Genomic DNA, 16,348 nt, shown 5'->3' on the forward strand with positions numbered 1-16,348 from the left:
TCGCAACGGATCGTGTTTAACAACGACCGACATTCCCCTGTTTCCCTCCTCGCACCGTTTTATTCACCGTGCACTCACTCTCTTTCTCTCTCAGGCGATGCGCCCACGGCGCTGTGCATCGGCTGCTGTGCACAAGCGACCGCACATCTGCGAGACCGCCGCGTTTTTCTTCTCCCCGCGTGATGTGAGAAACTTGTCACACGTGCGGCGTATTTCACATGGTCATCCACGCCTCGCGATCGAAGGCGCGACCCTCGAGCTCTTCAATTTTCGCCCACTTGTTTTTTTTTACATATTTAAAGGGAAAATGAATTATTCCCGCAAGACCTTTGGGCAATTCGGAGAAATTACGTCAGCATCCGAGGCTCATTGTCAGTGACGACTTGTAAATGCACGAGTGTATAAGGCTCTCTTGAATGAAAAACCTTGTAGTTATATTACTGGCTGCTATACTGATATAGATTTGCGCGTGATGAGCGTAGGCTGACGAAATTACGTTAATAACAAATAAACACTAGCTATTTTCTCGGCTGTGACTCACGTGGAGATTAAGTTCTTAAGTGTTACAACAAAGCTTAGGAAATGATTATGACTGACTTTGTCTCGAGACATAATAAGTCCGCTGAGCAACATTTTCGTATTTTTTTTCGCTCATCGCGCGACTTGCACGTGTTATCTCATATTTAAAATCGCTGCTTACTGCAATATTTTGACCGCGGTAGGAAATAAAGGACGTAATGTTTTTTGCGATGTAACTGCTTTAAAAAAATCTAGTAATAATCAATTAAGTTACAAAACTTTATTGAATTTCAATCGAATGTTAATATAGTCGAAACTAGTAATTATTATCAAATTATTATTATTATTTGATTATTACAAATTATTATTATTACTTCATAATAATTACTAGTTTTGATTACATTAACATCGAACGTTTGATTGCAATTATTTCACCAAAGTTTAGTTAACTAAATATCATCTAATCTTGATTATTTGTTGTATTATTGTCAGACTTTTTCAGTGTCGTGTGACGTTGAATTTTTGCTGATGATAAATTGTAGCTTGCTCATCTTGTTTCATATCTCGTTGTTACGCGTGTTTGATGGATGAAACAACGGAACAAAATCGACAACGAGTCATTAAAATTTCGATGGTTGTTTTCGAACCGGCGGAAAAATCGCTGCATCGTTGCTTTGATAAACTGCAAACCGGCAGTGTTCATCTTTTTCTACCAGCACTTACCTACCTACCTACCTACCTAACTTATCTATCCGAGTACAAGTAAATTATTGCGAAAGTATGTCAGAAGTGCCAGAAAGACCGATTCTCCTGGTGTCGAGCCAGGACACCTTGCCGTGTTTTCCGCGGAAATCTTTGTGTTCTTCGTTACGGCTGCCGCGACAGAAGATATCTCTCATCTGCCCGGCAAGAGGGAACTTGTGCTCAGTCCAATCGGTAGCTAAACCCGTTGCCGGTATTCGGGGTGAAAAAAAAACCTAGTATTTTTGCACCGAGATAAGGACAATCGCTGAATCAGAGGGAACAGTGAACAATGAAAGTCGTCAGTTGCACTATCATTACAATTGTACCGCGATTAACATTTGCGATAATGTTTGTAGTATTTTAAGTTGTTCTAGAAACTGAATGTATCTACTATCTTCGATGGGTATCGGCAACGACGTAGTTATTATCGTATTTTCGTTACTTCGATAATCGCTTTCGCACGAGCATAAAAATGCTCTAATCAGTGACATCGAACGGTCGGAGCAACGCGGTGCAGCAACGTCCGATGCGAATAGAAGTGGGGGATGAAAAAAGAGACGCGAAAGAGAGAGAGAGAGAGAGAGAGAGAGAGAAGTACGACACTCGCGAATGAGATCTCTTCGCTTTGGCGGCTAAATTTAGCCGGTTATGAATGGATCGGCTCGTCGCCGATACGCGACGATGATCCGCGCGCGTCTATTTAAGTTGAAAGCTCGGCGACACGAATTTGAAATAAGGGCCAGGTGTCAAAGTATTCCATTTCCTTTTTTTTTTCTCTAGGATAAAATTGTAAAAGCCAGAGATACACGGCGCAGCCACTGTTTTCAGTCGGGGTTTTATTTCGAGCAGAGACGGGACTTTTTTTTTTTTTTTTCGTTCTTGCATCTCGTATCAACTCAAATCGCGGCGAGCTTCGGCGTGATTCGGCGAAACACATTCGCGGATATTCCGCGGCCTCGTCCTTCCCTCGGACGACTAATGAATCGCGCTTAATTGCCGGCGTGCAATCATATTTAATCGTAATTAATCGCGTCGGGCGGATGTTGATTGTAGCCGTGGCTCGCTGCGATTTCGCATCGATTCGACGAACCTAATATTTGCATACGCTTGATAAACGAAGCGAGGGATAGGGCTAATCCACCGTCTGATTACAACTTAATGTTATAAATAAGGGCCACTCCTTTGTACATCAAGTTGAAAGCTCCCGAATCGCGAATTTAAAATAGGAGAAGCAGGAATCGAAATATTCCATTTTTCAGATAACATTACAAAAGCGAGAGATATTGTTCAAAGATCCATTGTTTCCAATCGGATTATTCTTTTTTTTTTGTTTATATATTGCTTGCATGCGAACATTGCGAAAGTTTTTTTTAGACGAACTTGTAATCAGTCTTTTCTACAAAAAGAGATCGATAGACATGTGTAATTACAAAGTCATGTTTAACATTGGATAACTAAAATCTCTAAGCTATAGACACGTAAATGGAGGGAATAAAAATCACGTTACGATTGTAACGTTTGCGCGATTTTTTTTTTTATATAAATAGAGAAATATTGACTTTTTTAATATGTAGATTGTTTTCGTAGCGCGTCAGCCTTAATTGCTTCGTGATAAATAACCGTTCAAATCGATCTCGAGTCTCGTGAAAACACGATGGATGACTATCGCAGATATCATACGATTCCGGTAACCGTAAATAGAACGCAGATCTTGGACCGCGGTCTAACGGCAAAACGAGATCGATTAGTCACCTTCTCGTCTCACTTGGAACCGTTCCATGCACACTGGAACTCGTTTTCTCTTTCTCTCTCGCTAACATACTTACGCGTAGTAGGGAATCATTGACTCGCGTCAAACTGTGTTCCAAACAGATACTTGGTGTTCTCACAAAAGTTGAATCATCACACGCTAAATACGCGTGCTGCAGATCTCCAGATTATTTCGGTGAATCTAATTCACTATGACGCAACGTGACATGAATGAGTAATTAGTCACGCGAAAGGGCACCAGGTATTCTTGTGTTATAAGAGATAGAAAATTAGCCACTTTTTAGTTAGCTGTAAAGCTTTAAATGGTACAAGTAGAAATGGTAATAAAATTTTTTGTTGGATTTTAAACAGAGTTTATTTGATGAACGCTTGATCGAGATTAAATCGTCAAGGCGTAAAAAATGTTACAAATTACAAAATAGTGAAAAAAAAATATGGAAAAAAAAATATGTTCAATCGAATTTTATGGGAAAGAGTTTATCAGATATCTCGAATTTATTCATTAACCGATGCGTTGCAGTAAATACCACGCGAGAATTTTTATCGTTTTTCTCTACTGTCTTGCAATCGAGTTATTTCAGCCTTCCTTTGTTTTTTATCGCGGAATAGCCGCGCTAAACGATTCGAAACGTATTACAGTGTCGATCTTCGTTTCTCCCATCAGCATCGAACGGGGCCGCTCGTGCTTTTTCCTTCTTTCCGCCCCGCCACGCCCTTCCTTTCGTTTCCTACCGGTCGAAAGCTTCTAAAGTTCAGGAGTCAAAGCCAGCCGCGGCGTAACGGCGTCAAAGAGCTTTTCCGTCGCGTTCTCGTCATCGCCGCCGCCATCGTCGTCGTCGTCGTCGTCGTGCTCCGAAACGCGAGTTTCGTGCTTCTATCGCGCTTTCCGCGATGCACGCGCCTACGAACGTCGCACGCTCGCGCGATCGAACTTGCCGAATTCGTGCTCGTGACCGAGCAGGTTCCGCACTCCGGAGTTCGATAATGACAATGGAACACGAAGAGAGAGAGAGAGAGAGAGAGAGCGAGCGACAGCTACGTTTACGGGTGCACGGGATGGCGATCTATATGCACACAATAGCAATAGCATTTTTTAACCCGCCTGTTATTTTTTTCTTTTTTTCCTCCCCCTCGTGACGTTATTCCGAACGGAGGGCTCCGATGCGGCGCAGTTTTGTAATGCCGAAAAGTCGGCAGTTTTCCGGCGTGGGATTTTATTTGTCCACGTAACGCCGAACGCGGTTATCCGGAGACGAGCCAATTCAAAATCAATAAAACTTGATCGGGCCGCCGCGCTATTCGGCCGACGCGGCGCGGCGCGTCGAAAGAGCACACGGTAGGTACACCGGGACCATGAAACCATTATCGCGTATACACACGTATTATACACACGCGGCACCGTGGCCGGTATGTGCGTGCGCGCGTGCCATGGGTATGCAATTTACGCGTCCACCTCTGAACTCGACGCAACGACAGATAACAACCTTTTATGTCATTAGCTACTGCCAACGCGGCACTCAATTTATAAAATTGAAAAAAAAGATCAATTGCAAAAACTTTGGAAATACAATTCAATAGATTTTATCATAGGCGTGTGCGTGCGACATTTTTTTTTTTTTTTACCGACGCTTAAATTGAAACCAAGCCGTGGACGGAATTAATAATCGCTTCTGGGGTAAAGCGAGAAAGAAATCGCTTGGTAATCGCCAGGTAGGGCGACGTAAATCTAATTATCTTATGTCTGTCAGGGCGCACTTGTTTGGCTATTGCGCGAGAGGGTGAAAACGGCGAAAGAGAGATAGGTGGGCTCTTTCGGCGAAAAGCGAAACGAGAGAGCGCGCGGCGGAATTACTTTCGCGTTAACCGAATTAATTTTTATCGCGCGCGCTATTGGAAGCGGCGGGCATTTAGGCGGGATTACCCGCTCGCTAATTGCAAAATCGGTGCCCGGTAACGAGTTAATTAATTAAGTGGGCTTACGGGCATAGTTATCGTCCAATCGCGAATGCGCATCAAATTGGGCTGTTCCTCCAGCAACGCTGACGCACGTTTCCATCTTTGTGATCCGATTATCGTACCCGGCGGGTGCAAGATTATTCCTCCGGTTTGTGCCGTACGCACAGCTTGCAATGGAGATTTAACAGATGTTGTTTACGTATCTTCTGGAAAGAGCGCGGCCGGGAACGGTTTTCGGTTAAACGAAACGCCGGGCTAACGCCGTAGTCGAGTCATTTTCGGCCGGGAAAATGCGCGTGTCGCCACGTCGTGCATCATCGTCCGTGATTATCCGAATAATTCATGACGGGTACGAAGTGCCCTGCCGCGTTGTGCGTTACTTTGCAAGGCAAACGACGACGGGCTGCGAGCTCACTGTTTACACATCGCGCGATCTTTGTCGTACGTCACGCGCGACGGTGTTTCGTGTTGTCTGTATTCGTTAACGTCGCGCCCGTTTGATTTACACGGGCCTTTACCGCGTTTCGCACTCCAGAATAAGTGGGAGTCTCATTATATGTATCACGTAAAAAAGTAATACCGTAATGCACATGTTCGTGTTTCGCTGGCTCGCTAAAAGAGAAAGATTATCCGGTGGCAGAGCACCGCGCGCGGTGCTCTCAAGGATCTTCGACCTGAAGTATAATTGATTACCGGGGTTGTATGTCGCTGTTTGAGAATCAGCTGACTTTTTTTCGCGCGTGTAAAGTACAACGTCGAAGTGTCTACTTGGGCGTCGTTCGCTCACACCTGACAGCGGCAATGCGATTATCGCGGTCGTGCGTCGTCGTGCGAACGATCGACGTTATTACGTAAAATGCGCGTGAAGAGAATGGCGCCCGTTTGCTTGGTATGCCAATCCCACGATGCTTTGCCGTTTCGAGCAATTTTTCGATGCGAGAACGCGGCGTTTCTTTAGCGCGGCGAATGTAGCGCCGTGAAATAGATCTCGCATTACTGTGCTCGAGTTAAAACGCGAAATCCAGGCTTTCGCCTAGAACGAAATAACTATCCTTTCACATCCAGTTTATCCTCTTACCGCGGCTGAAAATTTGTTATGAAACATGTTTCCTCTCTCTACGTATATATATATATTATCAATGCTGACGTAATCTCTTACCCCTCGTGGAAAGGCGCGTGAAAAAAAGAAACACCGTAATTAGATTGTTCGGATTTAAGCTCCGGCAGTGGCGTAACGATTAAATAATCGCGAGGTTTATCCGCGCGCGCGGTTATTACGCGACCTAAAATCGGCAACGTCGACACGCCACTGACATGGGGATCGCTCGAAGATTATTCGGGGCTTAGCAACATTGCGGTTATGCAAATAAAGCGTTAACCGGCCGTGCGGCCGCATCTCGCCGGTCGCCTTGATCGAATCCTACGGCGCCCCTCCGTTCCGCTTACGGCATTGACCGCTAACGATGCGGCTGATAGTCGCGCATAACATCGGTGCGGTTATAGTCACGTGGAGATGAATGCGGCGTTCTCTCCTCCTGCTGGAGCGAGGCCCGCAGCAATTGCGAAGCAACGTAATCGATACGTTCTCTCTCCCTCTCCCCAACTCTCATTCTCCTCCTTTCCCTTTCTCTTCTCCCTCCCTCTTTCTCTTTCTCTTTCTCTTTTCCCATTCATGATTTAAAATTCATTCAGCCTAATCGATGACTCGATCTGAAGAAATCATTTCGAATGTATTCAGTAATTGAACGCGATCGATCGATGGTAAAAAATGAAGGAAAATGTTGTTTATACATATTAGAGGAGAATATGGTATTATGCAGACGTAATGAGCAGACGCTCGTAATATCTCTGTTATTAGATGAGGAATTCTAGTGATTACTTAGCCAATTATTTGTTTAGCAGCCCGCAGTTATGCGGTGGCGCTGATACGTTAATACACAACCGACACTTTTTATAAGACATTTTTACCTTTCAGCATTTTGAATCTTTTTTAAATTGCTATATTGTAGTATTGAATTACTTCCTCATTCTTTTTAAACTTGGATGTATTGTTACACAAATATTTGTACACTTCAGTGTTTCTTTTTATTTAATATTTTATTCGCATATACACTTTCGAGTTGTAACATTAAACAATAATATGGGATTTTGCTAATACAGTTTCCTAAATGTGCTTAATAAACGTAATATGACTTTTTTCGACGTTTTCATATTGAAGCAATTATTCTATGAGTTGATTGTGATTCTATTGCTATAATCTATAGTTTGCATTACATGTAATGTAGATTTTTAGTACTGTAGTACATGTATTAAAAAGAGACTATGTGTATATTTACTTGCATATATTTTGCAATAATTTCTCTTTATTTTAATTAAATGTATAATTTTATATAACAAAACACTAAGTTTCATAAACAAAATTAATTTTTTTTAATTTTTGAGTGGTGAGACTACATTATCATCCCTGTGTGGCCCATTTTTGTAAATCAAAGAGATACTTTACAAATTTGAGTTCAGAATCGATTGTGTGAACAACATATTGGCGAATGGAAATGCGTGTTGAGTTTTCAATTTAAAATATTGTTAATTGATAATTAACAAAGTTGTTATATAAAATGTAAATGAAGAGCATAATATCGTCCTCTCGTCTATATATTTCGTCGCGTTTTCGTTGTATTCCGCGACTTTTCTTCATGAAAGCGGAACATGAAGAGGAAACACCGCGGACTAATTCTAAGACGCTTTGAAGAACAAACTTTCCATCTGGACTTATTTATCTTCACCTTGTTTTTGCGCTAGTAAATAGGATAAATGTGACCGACTTATTTGCTAACGTTCTTAACAGAGTTCTTTGGAAAGTGAAAGAAAAAAGAAGCGTAATTCAAGTAGGAGGGACATTTTTAAAGTGCAGCAAAATTTTGGAATGATATCAGATTCCCCGCGATGTATCGACAAGTTGTTTCGCTTAACTGGCGATCCTTGCGGTCCCTCCGCGGGTGGAATTTAATAACAACAATTTTAACGGCGGAGATTTGCTTGTAAAAGTTGACGCAACGCGTTAAAGCGCTTTCGCGTCGATAAGTAAAGTAAACGTTGCCTCGATCGCGGGCGTATCGCGCAACGTCTTGTTGGACGTTCCACACCCGGGTCTAAACGTGTCAACCGACGACGGCGGTGCGGTGGCTGGCACGTGTATCCGACGCGTACAGATAATTACGTGTCAACACGAGTACACGGAAGCGCGCCGTATTTAGTGCCCCCGACTTACCTGTCCGCACCACAAGCCTTTCGTTTCACTAAACGTCTTGGTACACGACGAATAACGTACGCGTTCAGATGCGATTCTACGCGCATTTATTATTATCATTTTTTCTTGTTACTTCTCTTTTTCCACATGTTTATTTCTCTCGCAACACCGCCTATTTATACTTATGTGACAGCTTACTTATGTTTATGCAACGACTTATTCATGGAAACGTGTGAAAGAGTAAGAAGGAATAATTTAAAGCTGCAGGAATCATTTATGAGACTTTAAGAGCGGTAGCGAGTCCACCTGACGCCCGTGGCCAATCTTGCCTTTGGCCTGTATAACGTTACCTGATCCATTACCATTATCTGGTAATGCTCTCGTTTCCGTTTTGCGCCATGTACTGGCAACCATCCAGGCTTTTGCTACGGTCCTGCTACGGTCTGAGGGGGTAAGGTATCCAAGGCCTGAAGCGAATTTCAGAATTCGCGTCGTGTTAACAGTGGAACCTAAGATGGATACGAACGGTCGAAACTCTCTCTCTCTCTCTCTCTCTTTCTCTATTCGGAATAGGAACTCGCGTGATATTGTTAAAAAGGGAAGAAAGGGGTTGGAGAAAAAGAGGAATTGGAGTCAGGAGCGACAAGTAAATTGGCGGAGCCAAGGATGTCTAGCCAGCGGCAAAGTGTCCAACATCTCACGATTTCTACGTTCCCGCCGCCGCCGCCCGCGTCTGTCTGTTTCTTGTCAATGGCTCACGGGCGCAGGTGCGCCGCTTAAGACTGCTGGAGTCCCCGCGGCAGTAGCGAAGGTAAACTCTATCCAGTGCTCGCCGCCGTATATCCGTTTTACCATGGAGCGAGTAAGATGAGAAATGCGAGACAGAGAGAGCGAGGGGGGTAGGAGAGGAGTGAGGGACGAAGAGAGAGAGAGAGAGAGAGAGAGAGAGAGAGAGAGAGAGAGAGAGAGAGAGAGGAGGGATAGGCTACATGGCAAAGCATAGCGCAGCATAGGCAGCTATCGTGAGGTACGCGGATCAATATTCCGTCCGGTCCATCCTCTGACCCCATATATATCTTCTCTCTTTTCCTCTTACTTGCGTATCCCACCCACCGTCGTCGTCACCGCTGCCTCGTCTTTCTTTGCCTCTCTCGTTATACACCACTTCCACCACCCCTCCTCCCTGCCCCTTTCGCGCGCACGTCCCTCCTCGCCACATCGCTTTCTTCGCTTTTCAGTGCCGCGCCACTCCACCTCAAATCCATGGCCCTCCAGGCGCCGCTGCATTAAGATCGCTAAAGCGACGTCGGACCCTTCTTCCCGTTCATCCCTTCTGCCCTTCTTTCCACGCGTATTTGCCCCGGGAACCGTGGTTCTCGTGGGCTCAGTCGTGACAGTTAGCTTTTTTGCGGCTTTTGGAGCCTCCCTGGCGGAGAGACGCGAGACCTGGCACTTATTCTAATGACACACACACACACAAAAAACCCATCGTTCATTCGTCGACGATTAACCATCACCGGGCAGAAGATTCACGGGGAGAGAACACGCAGCTTATATACGATGTCCAGCTCTCATCACAAATTAACTACGTACTCGCGCGCTCTTATTTGCCCGGAGGAAATTTAGGAAACTTAGAATTATACTTTACTTCGTTTGAGTTAACGGGCATTTCGCCCTTCTCAGTCGGCAATTGTCCGCGTAAATGAAACGTTCTTCTTCGTAGAGATAACGACCGGAGAGATTGCGATAAATTGTGATTATCACGGACGGTACAAATGTCAAAGGTTATTTATGAATTATAGATGTTTCGTGTTCCAACCGACTGCGAAGTTTCGGTTTAAAAGTACCCTTCGAAGCTGCGACTTCGCTTTTGTAGTTACAACACGTTGCTAGTTACATCTCTCTCTCTCTCTCTCTCTCGGCGACCTATATATTCTATCTCCGTTTATCACATCTCTACCATCTCATTCGTTATATCGTTTCCGGTTCTCCCCGTGTCTCTTTCTGTCCCAGAGGAAGGGACGAAGCGGCGTCATCGCCCCTTCTCCGATTTATTGACCATCGAGTCTACACGGAGTCTCGACTGCCAAACGGCATTAAGGTGTCGCCTCCCTTCGACGAGGCATCCCTCTCCTCGCTCTTTCTCTTCGTCTTATTTTTATTACCTTCTCGATTTTCCGCTCAGGTGTGTAGGCGTAGCTTGCGATTCTACCGTTAAAACACATTGTTTGTACCTCGTACTTTTTTTTTGTATCTATTTCAATCGGTATTTTTTAAATGAATGCCATTGCGTCCTACATAAATATACTTACAATTGTGTATATAAAAAATACGTGCGCATTTGTGCATTTTCTCTCTCTCTTTTTCTCTCACACCCGCGGTAATTTTTTTTCCTACGCTGTCTTCGTGTCGGTTCGAATGGCCGCTTATCCATTCACGTCCATCGAGTCACCGTCAGCCCGCTACTTTCCTTTCGACGTATGCCTGGAAATGGCAGCTGTCGCATCCGCTGTCAATTATCGTGTCGCGGATTCTAAAAGGTTGGCTTTACAACCACATCGATTCCGGTTCGACATTGATCGCCGCGCATCTATAGACTCCTTTTCTCGTTTCGTCTTTCCCCATGATCGGATTTGTAATAATAGGAACGAGAGATTACTACCAAGTTTATTAGCAGGAGGAAAAAGTGACAGGATTGTGTCGGAGCTCAGGGATTATTAATGACTTTATGTAAATGTATCATTATTTAACCTTTCAAGCTCCATGATACTTCTATTCCAAATTTTCTAACAGAATGAAAAGATGATACAATATTGATTATAATATATCATGCATTTCTGATGTTAAAAAAAAAAGAGATTAAACTAATCTAATTTAATTTTGATGAGATGTTAAAAGAATGAGTTATATTGGCACTCTCGCGCTCATAAGGTATAATATTAATGTCTTTAATGATTAAAACTTAGTATACATTTTTTTTTAATATAAAAAGAATTAAGGACTTATATATATATATTTTAACATCTCCAAAAAGTAATTGTAAAGTCGTTCACTTTTTTTAAATGGTACGTAAATTTTACAATTAATTATAGTCGGCAAAATATTTTAAAGAAAAGAAATGCACAAACCACTAATGTTCAAAGTGTAATGTTAATATTCGGCGCTTGAATCCAAATTTATCGGAGTTACTTCAAGTAGGTCGTGAAACTAGTTTCGGCGTTTTTGGTTATTTAACAAGCCAATATCGACTACAATGAAAGATTTTTTGCGCAAACAAGTTATGGAGAAAAAAAAAATTATTTCTCTACCCTATTGATATTGAATTTTCCGCCAAATGTGTGCTTGCGCCAAATTGCAATTGAACGCAATGAAATAGTTATAATCAACGATATCTACATATCGTTTGGCGTATCGCGTTGGTGTAACTTGCGATGTATCCGTGGTATAAATATGGAATAACTTTTTGTCATGTTTACATTAGACGCTATTGTGGATAAAATCAAATTGGCAATCACGCGGCGCCGATAGCGTATAGAAAATTCAGCGCAAACAATTCTCATTATCGTGCGGGAAGTGTCTACCGTTGTGATTGGTAGATTTCAATCCGCGAAGATTGCTTGCTGTAATTGGTAGATTCCTCGTTTGCGTCCGAGAACTCACGAGAATCTAATAATCACAGCTCGCGCGCTCAGGCCTCAATGCGAAGATTTTCAGCAGTCGATCTTTTACGTGAGCTACACTGCAATCTAAATAACGCTCGCCTTTATAATCCTAATCTAATTTTATCTATAAAAACTAGATCTATAAATATCCCGGTATTTATCTATAAATACTAGAGACACAAGAAAGGCACATGGTATACTTTTTGCAGTCAAATTTACATAGGCTTAAAATAAATTTTTTATTTTTGGAAAAAGTCTTTTGTAGAGCAACTTTAGAACTTTGTACTCGGGAAGGATCCTGCTTATTTTTTCATTTAATAGGAATTCGGTTAGGGAGAGTATCTTTTTTTCCAAAGCGAGAAAATTTCCATTAATGATTCAGATGTGCGGGAACGATCGCGAGTCATTCGCGATGTAATACGGAACGACAATAAACATCGGGCTAATCGCGCATTGTTCGCGTCATAATGAGATTCTAAAAGGATTACGCGTATCGATCGTCGTGTCACCGGGTCGATGGGGGTTTACGTTCAACACTCGTTTCCATCGAACGAGCCTCTGTATTCCACTCTGCGGAAATTCCACGCAAACTGTTTGTGCGGTGCGTTTCGATCTGGCGAGAGAAAACAAGGCGCCTGCAGTAAGCCCCTCGCAATTTTGCGTCGCAATTAAAAATTTAAACGAGCGAGTGCCCCGCGCGTCGCACTCCGTTCTCACGGATATTTTCCCGAAATGTGTTTCTTTATCCAAGGAACACTTGGCGGGATCGGATAGGAAACGTTACGTGCAAACACAGTCATTAATTGGAGGGTCTCCTCTTCGAGCGCAGTAATTCTCCATTAATTTACAAAATTGCAGAAAGCTTTCATATTTTCATTTCGCTTCGAATGTTTGCGCAAATGATCGACGCTATCATTTTACCGCTTTGCACTGAGGGCCAATTGCTTGTTAGAGGCTTATTGTTGTCGTACAACAGTCGAGTTTATAATGACGAACAATAACGTCGAATGTAATTACTTCGCCGTAAGTAATATGTTCACGTTCGAAATATTCGCGCAAATAAACACAGTCGTTTCGCCATTTCCTGTCGCACTCGCGGATGAGATGCAGTTTTCCTCCCTTTCAGTCTGTCAGACACATGGCGAGGCAATCACACTCGATTCTCGAATCGCGAAGATAAATACAAAATCAGCGAAATTAATCGGCTTTAAAAGTACGTCTAGGACGACTGATTTATCGAAACGAAGTGAGCGATTGAATATTTCATTCGTTTCTGAGAAAATGATGATAAATAAAAGTAAGTTTTGTTTTATATTGCGGCTCTTATTGCTTCGCAGAAATGAGAAAAGAATTATTGCCGTCGTTTCAAGATTATGAGAAACCGAGAAGCTAAATAATAATAAAAATAATTCCGTTCCTCTAGCGACATTGGTCGTAATGGCGAAGCGTACGAGCTAAGAGATCGTCCAATTGCAAGTAGCGGTTGTTACATTCGCGACGAGTGCCTCAACTTTTAGGTGGGAGACTTTCTTGATGAGGGATCGGGCTGCGGTAGCGATTGCATGTGATGCATGTGAAACAATGCGCTGACGTCGATTATATTCGGCACTTTAATATATCCAGTATCAAGACTAACTGTACTGTGCAGCGCGTTGTTATACGATATTAAAGCAGTTCGCGGCGACATTATTTGGGAGGGAGAACTCGAGTAATTTAGGGCACGTAATTAATATCCTTGCGGTCGTACGTCTATACGTCTCGCCCACGTTGATCGCTATCCTCCCGCAGATACGCGACGTAAAAGCATCACCCCGTTATACGTACGTATATATCGGTATAAGTCTTGATTGAACGTTTCCCCAGTTTTCGCGGCGACCGAGTTACCAGGTATCGACTTTCGGAACTATCGGTTACCCGAGCTTTTCCCTAGATTGAATATTCAAATTAGTTGTTGTGTTCAAACCGCGGGGAATATATCGCTCTTCCGCTTAATTTCGAACGTAATGCCGCCGGTACCGGCGAGAGAGAGAGAGAGAGGGGGGGGGGGAGAGGGAAGGTATCAAAGATCTCGAAAAAGCGGTTGCCACTATACTGGAGAGTTTCTTGCTTTGTCCTCTCTCGCAATGCACTTCTTTCTCAGTGTGCTCCGTATCCGCTTACATCCCGCTGGATTTGCACAGCGCGCAGTCGATGAACTTTGCGGCGAGACGTTAAGACGAGTTAAAGAACGCTTTGCATCCTATCTGAATGGATAACAGCTTTGAAACGCAATTACTCGAGATTACTTTATCCTTCGAGAATCTTAATATAAAAAAAGAGACCCCTTCCATCTAAATTTAACAACAAACGCACTTGCAAATTACAATGAAAAAAATTATTCGATAAAAGGAATGTATATCAGAGAGAATAGCATTGTTTTTTTTAACGTTGTAATGGTTTAAATTAGAGTTTAAAGAAGCAACACATTTACATCAGTGAAACAGTTACTCGAATGCAGGCGGTTCATCAACATTAGGAAAATACATGGAGTTGTTTTCGAGATGGATTGCTTTGCGAGAAGAGTCTTATTTTCTATCGCGCCATCGGTTTTCGCTGGATGCACACAATGAAGAACCGCGTGACGTATGTGTTTATAGCGAAAAATCACTGAGCTCCTCATTCGCGAACGAATACTGAGAGTAGATCAGAAAATGATCAAAGGATTGAGACGTTACAGAAAATAGACATTTAAATAAAGGAACTCGATTGAAGAATCGAAGTCTTCTATTCAATGTCTAGCTGTTCTTAGATGTTTTGATCAATTTTCCGATTATCCTCACGAATATCTGATTGCAAAGTCTTTAAATTATAAAACAATTGTCCAGGGTAATAATCGTAAAGGTTTTCTTAATTTATTACCGCTTTAAAAGATTGGCTAGAAAAGACAAACTATTTTTACATTTTGTGAAAGCATTGGATTGCCAGTTAAATCTTTCTCAGTTGTAAACGATGTCGCAACAAAGAGCTAAATATTTCAACGATCCATTATAATTCGTACGACAATTTAATTATGTTGAATAATTTATTTTTATATTTACTTATGTCTTTGTATACTTTTACAATGTTACTGTTTCAATGTTTTCATTTATCAATCATAAGTATTATTTCAACCTAATAAAACAATAAGATCGATAAGTAAGAATTTAAACAGTAAACAGTTAGGGAATCGACCAATTGCAATCGAGCTTTTTTAGGAACGGTAAGTTCAAACCAGATGGCAATACGTGTGAATCTAGTATATTTTCTCTATTCAGTTGATACACAACATCTTTGCCGTTTGGCAGTATTGCTGTAGCTATTTACAAATATTGTGAGAGAGGACAATTGTCTCGGTAATATTCAAGTCTTATAAAACGAAAAGCGAGTTTGAAAAATTTCAACGTTCAAATTGATTCTCGTCTACGACTTAAGGTGAGGCAAACAGAGATTATATACTACTTCTCCATATGATAGAAAATTACATTTGTTCAACATAATCAATAAAAAGCATATGTTGTACCTAGGATTACCTAGGCTATTTTGACCAAACCCGAGATCTTTAAAAAATATTATCCTCCATTGAACGATTTGTTATCCGTAACGGATAGCTATTATTGTTCGACGACTGGTTATTTTTTGGAGTCCAACTCGTCATTTTGTACGACAATGACAGCGTTGGAGAAAATATCCGAGGAGGAAGTGTACGAGAAGTTGAATGATAGGTCCGAATCTGAACTCGAGGATGCGAATGAACAATTGCAAGACTCGCAACCGTCCACTGTGTCGTGCATCTCGAAAATGGATTACACGCTACCGAAGTACCGCGACAACATAAGTCCCGCGATCGACAAACTCGTGCAAATGATGAGCATGCCGAGCTTGATAACATCCGAGGATTCGTCTAGCGACTCGCCGATCAATTCCATTTCCTCGTACAATTGCGCCGATAACAAAAATTTCGCAGTTCCTATCACGGCTAAAGAACATTTGGATATATGCTTCTCGAGCCCGAAGCCATTTGTCAGCACTTATAAGGGAGACAGCGCGGAGAATTGCGCGCAGTCGAAAGAGATCGATCCCTTGTTTTCCCAGATTGCGCAGGAATCTATGTCGTCGAGACGGCAAGAAATCGCTGATTCGTATCCGGATCCCAATTCCGAGGTAAAAGAGCTGTCACAATGTATATATATTATGATAGTTTGAAAAAGAAAACATTTTGACGAAATAATAAATATGTATAGGATCGTATCTATGTATCCGAGGCGTATTTATTGATGGCATCCAATAGAAATCGAAAGCGGAAGACTTTGTCCAAAAGATTATGAAAGGATTCTAAAGATAACGCTTTTAGTGAGCTTATTGAATTCAATGAAGAGTAGTGCGTTGATTCATACTTATAAATGAAAAATAACGAATCAACAAAAATAATGAG

At 42.1% G+C, this 16,348-nt stretch overlaps 2 protein-coding genes across 10 annotated transcripts in view; both read left to right on the top strand.

The window, feature by feature from the left end:
• The window catches only part of LOC105832504 (serine/threonine-protein phosphatase 2B catalytic subunit 2), a 118,351-nt gene that overhangs the window by 22,467 nt on the left and 79,536 nt on the right, over positions 1–16,348 (top strand). The window lies entirely within an intron of this gene.
• Positions 15,452–16,123, top strand: LOC114254308. The gene has a single exon (XM_036291079.1). The coding sequence runs from the start codon at positions 15,583–15,585 to the stop codon at positions 16,117–16,119; it is 537 nt and encodes a 178-aa protein (XP_036146972.1). The 5' UTR covers positions 15,452–15,582; the 3' UTR covers positions 16,120–16,123.

The sequence above is a fragment of the Monomorium pharaonis genome, chromosome 8 (assembly GCF_013373865.1).
Source record: "Monomorium pharaonis isolate MP-MQ-018 chromosome 8, ASM1337386v2, whole genome shotgun sequence".
Lineage (NCBI taxonomy): Eukaryota > Metazoa > Arthropoda > Insecta > Hymenoptera > Formicidae > Monomorium > Monomorium pharaonis.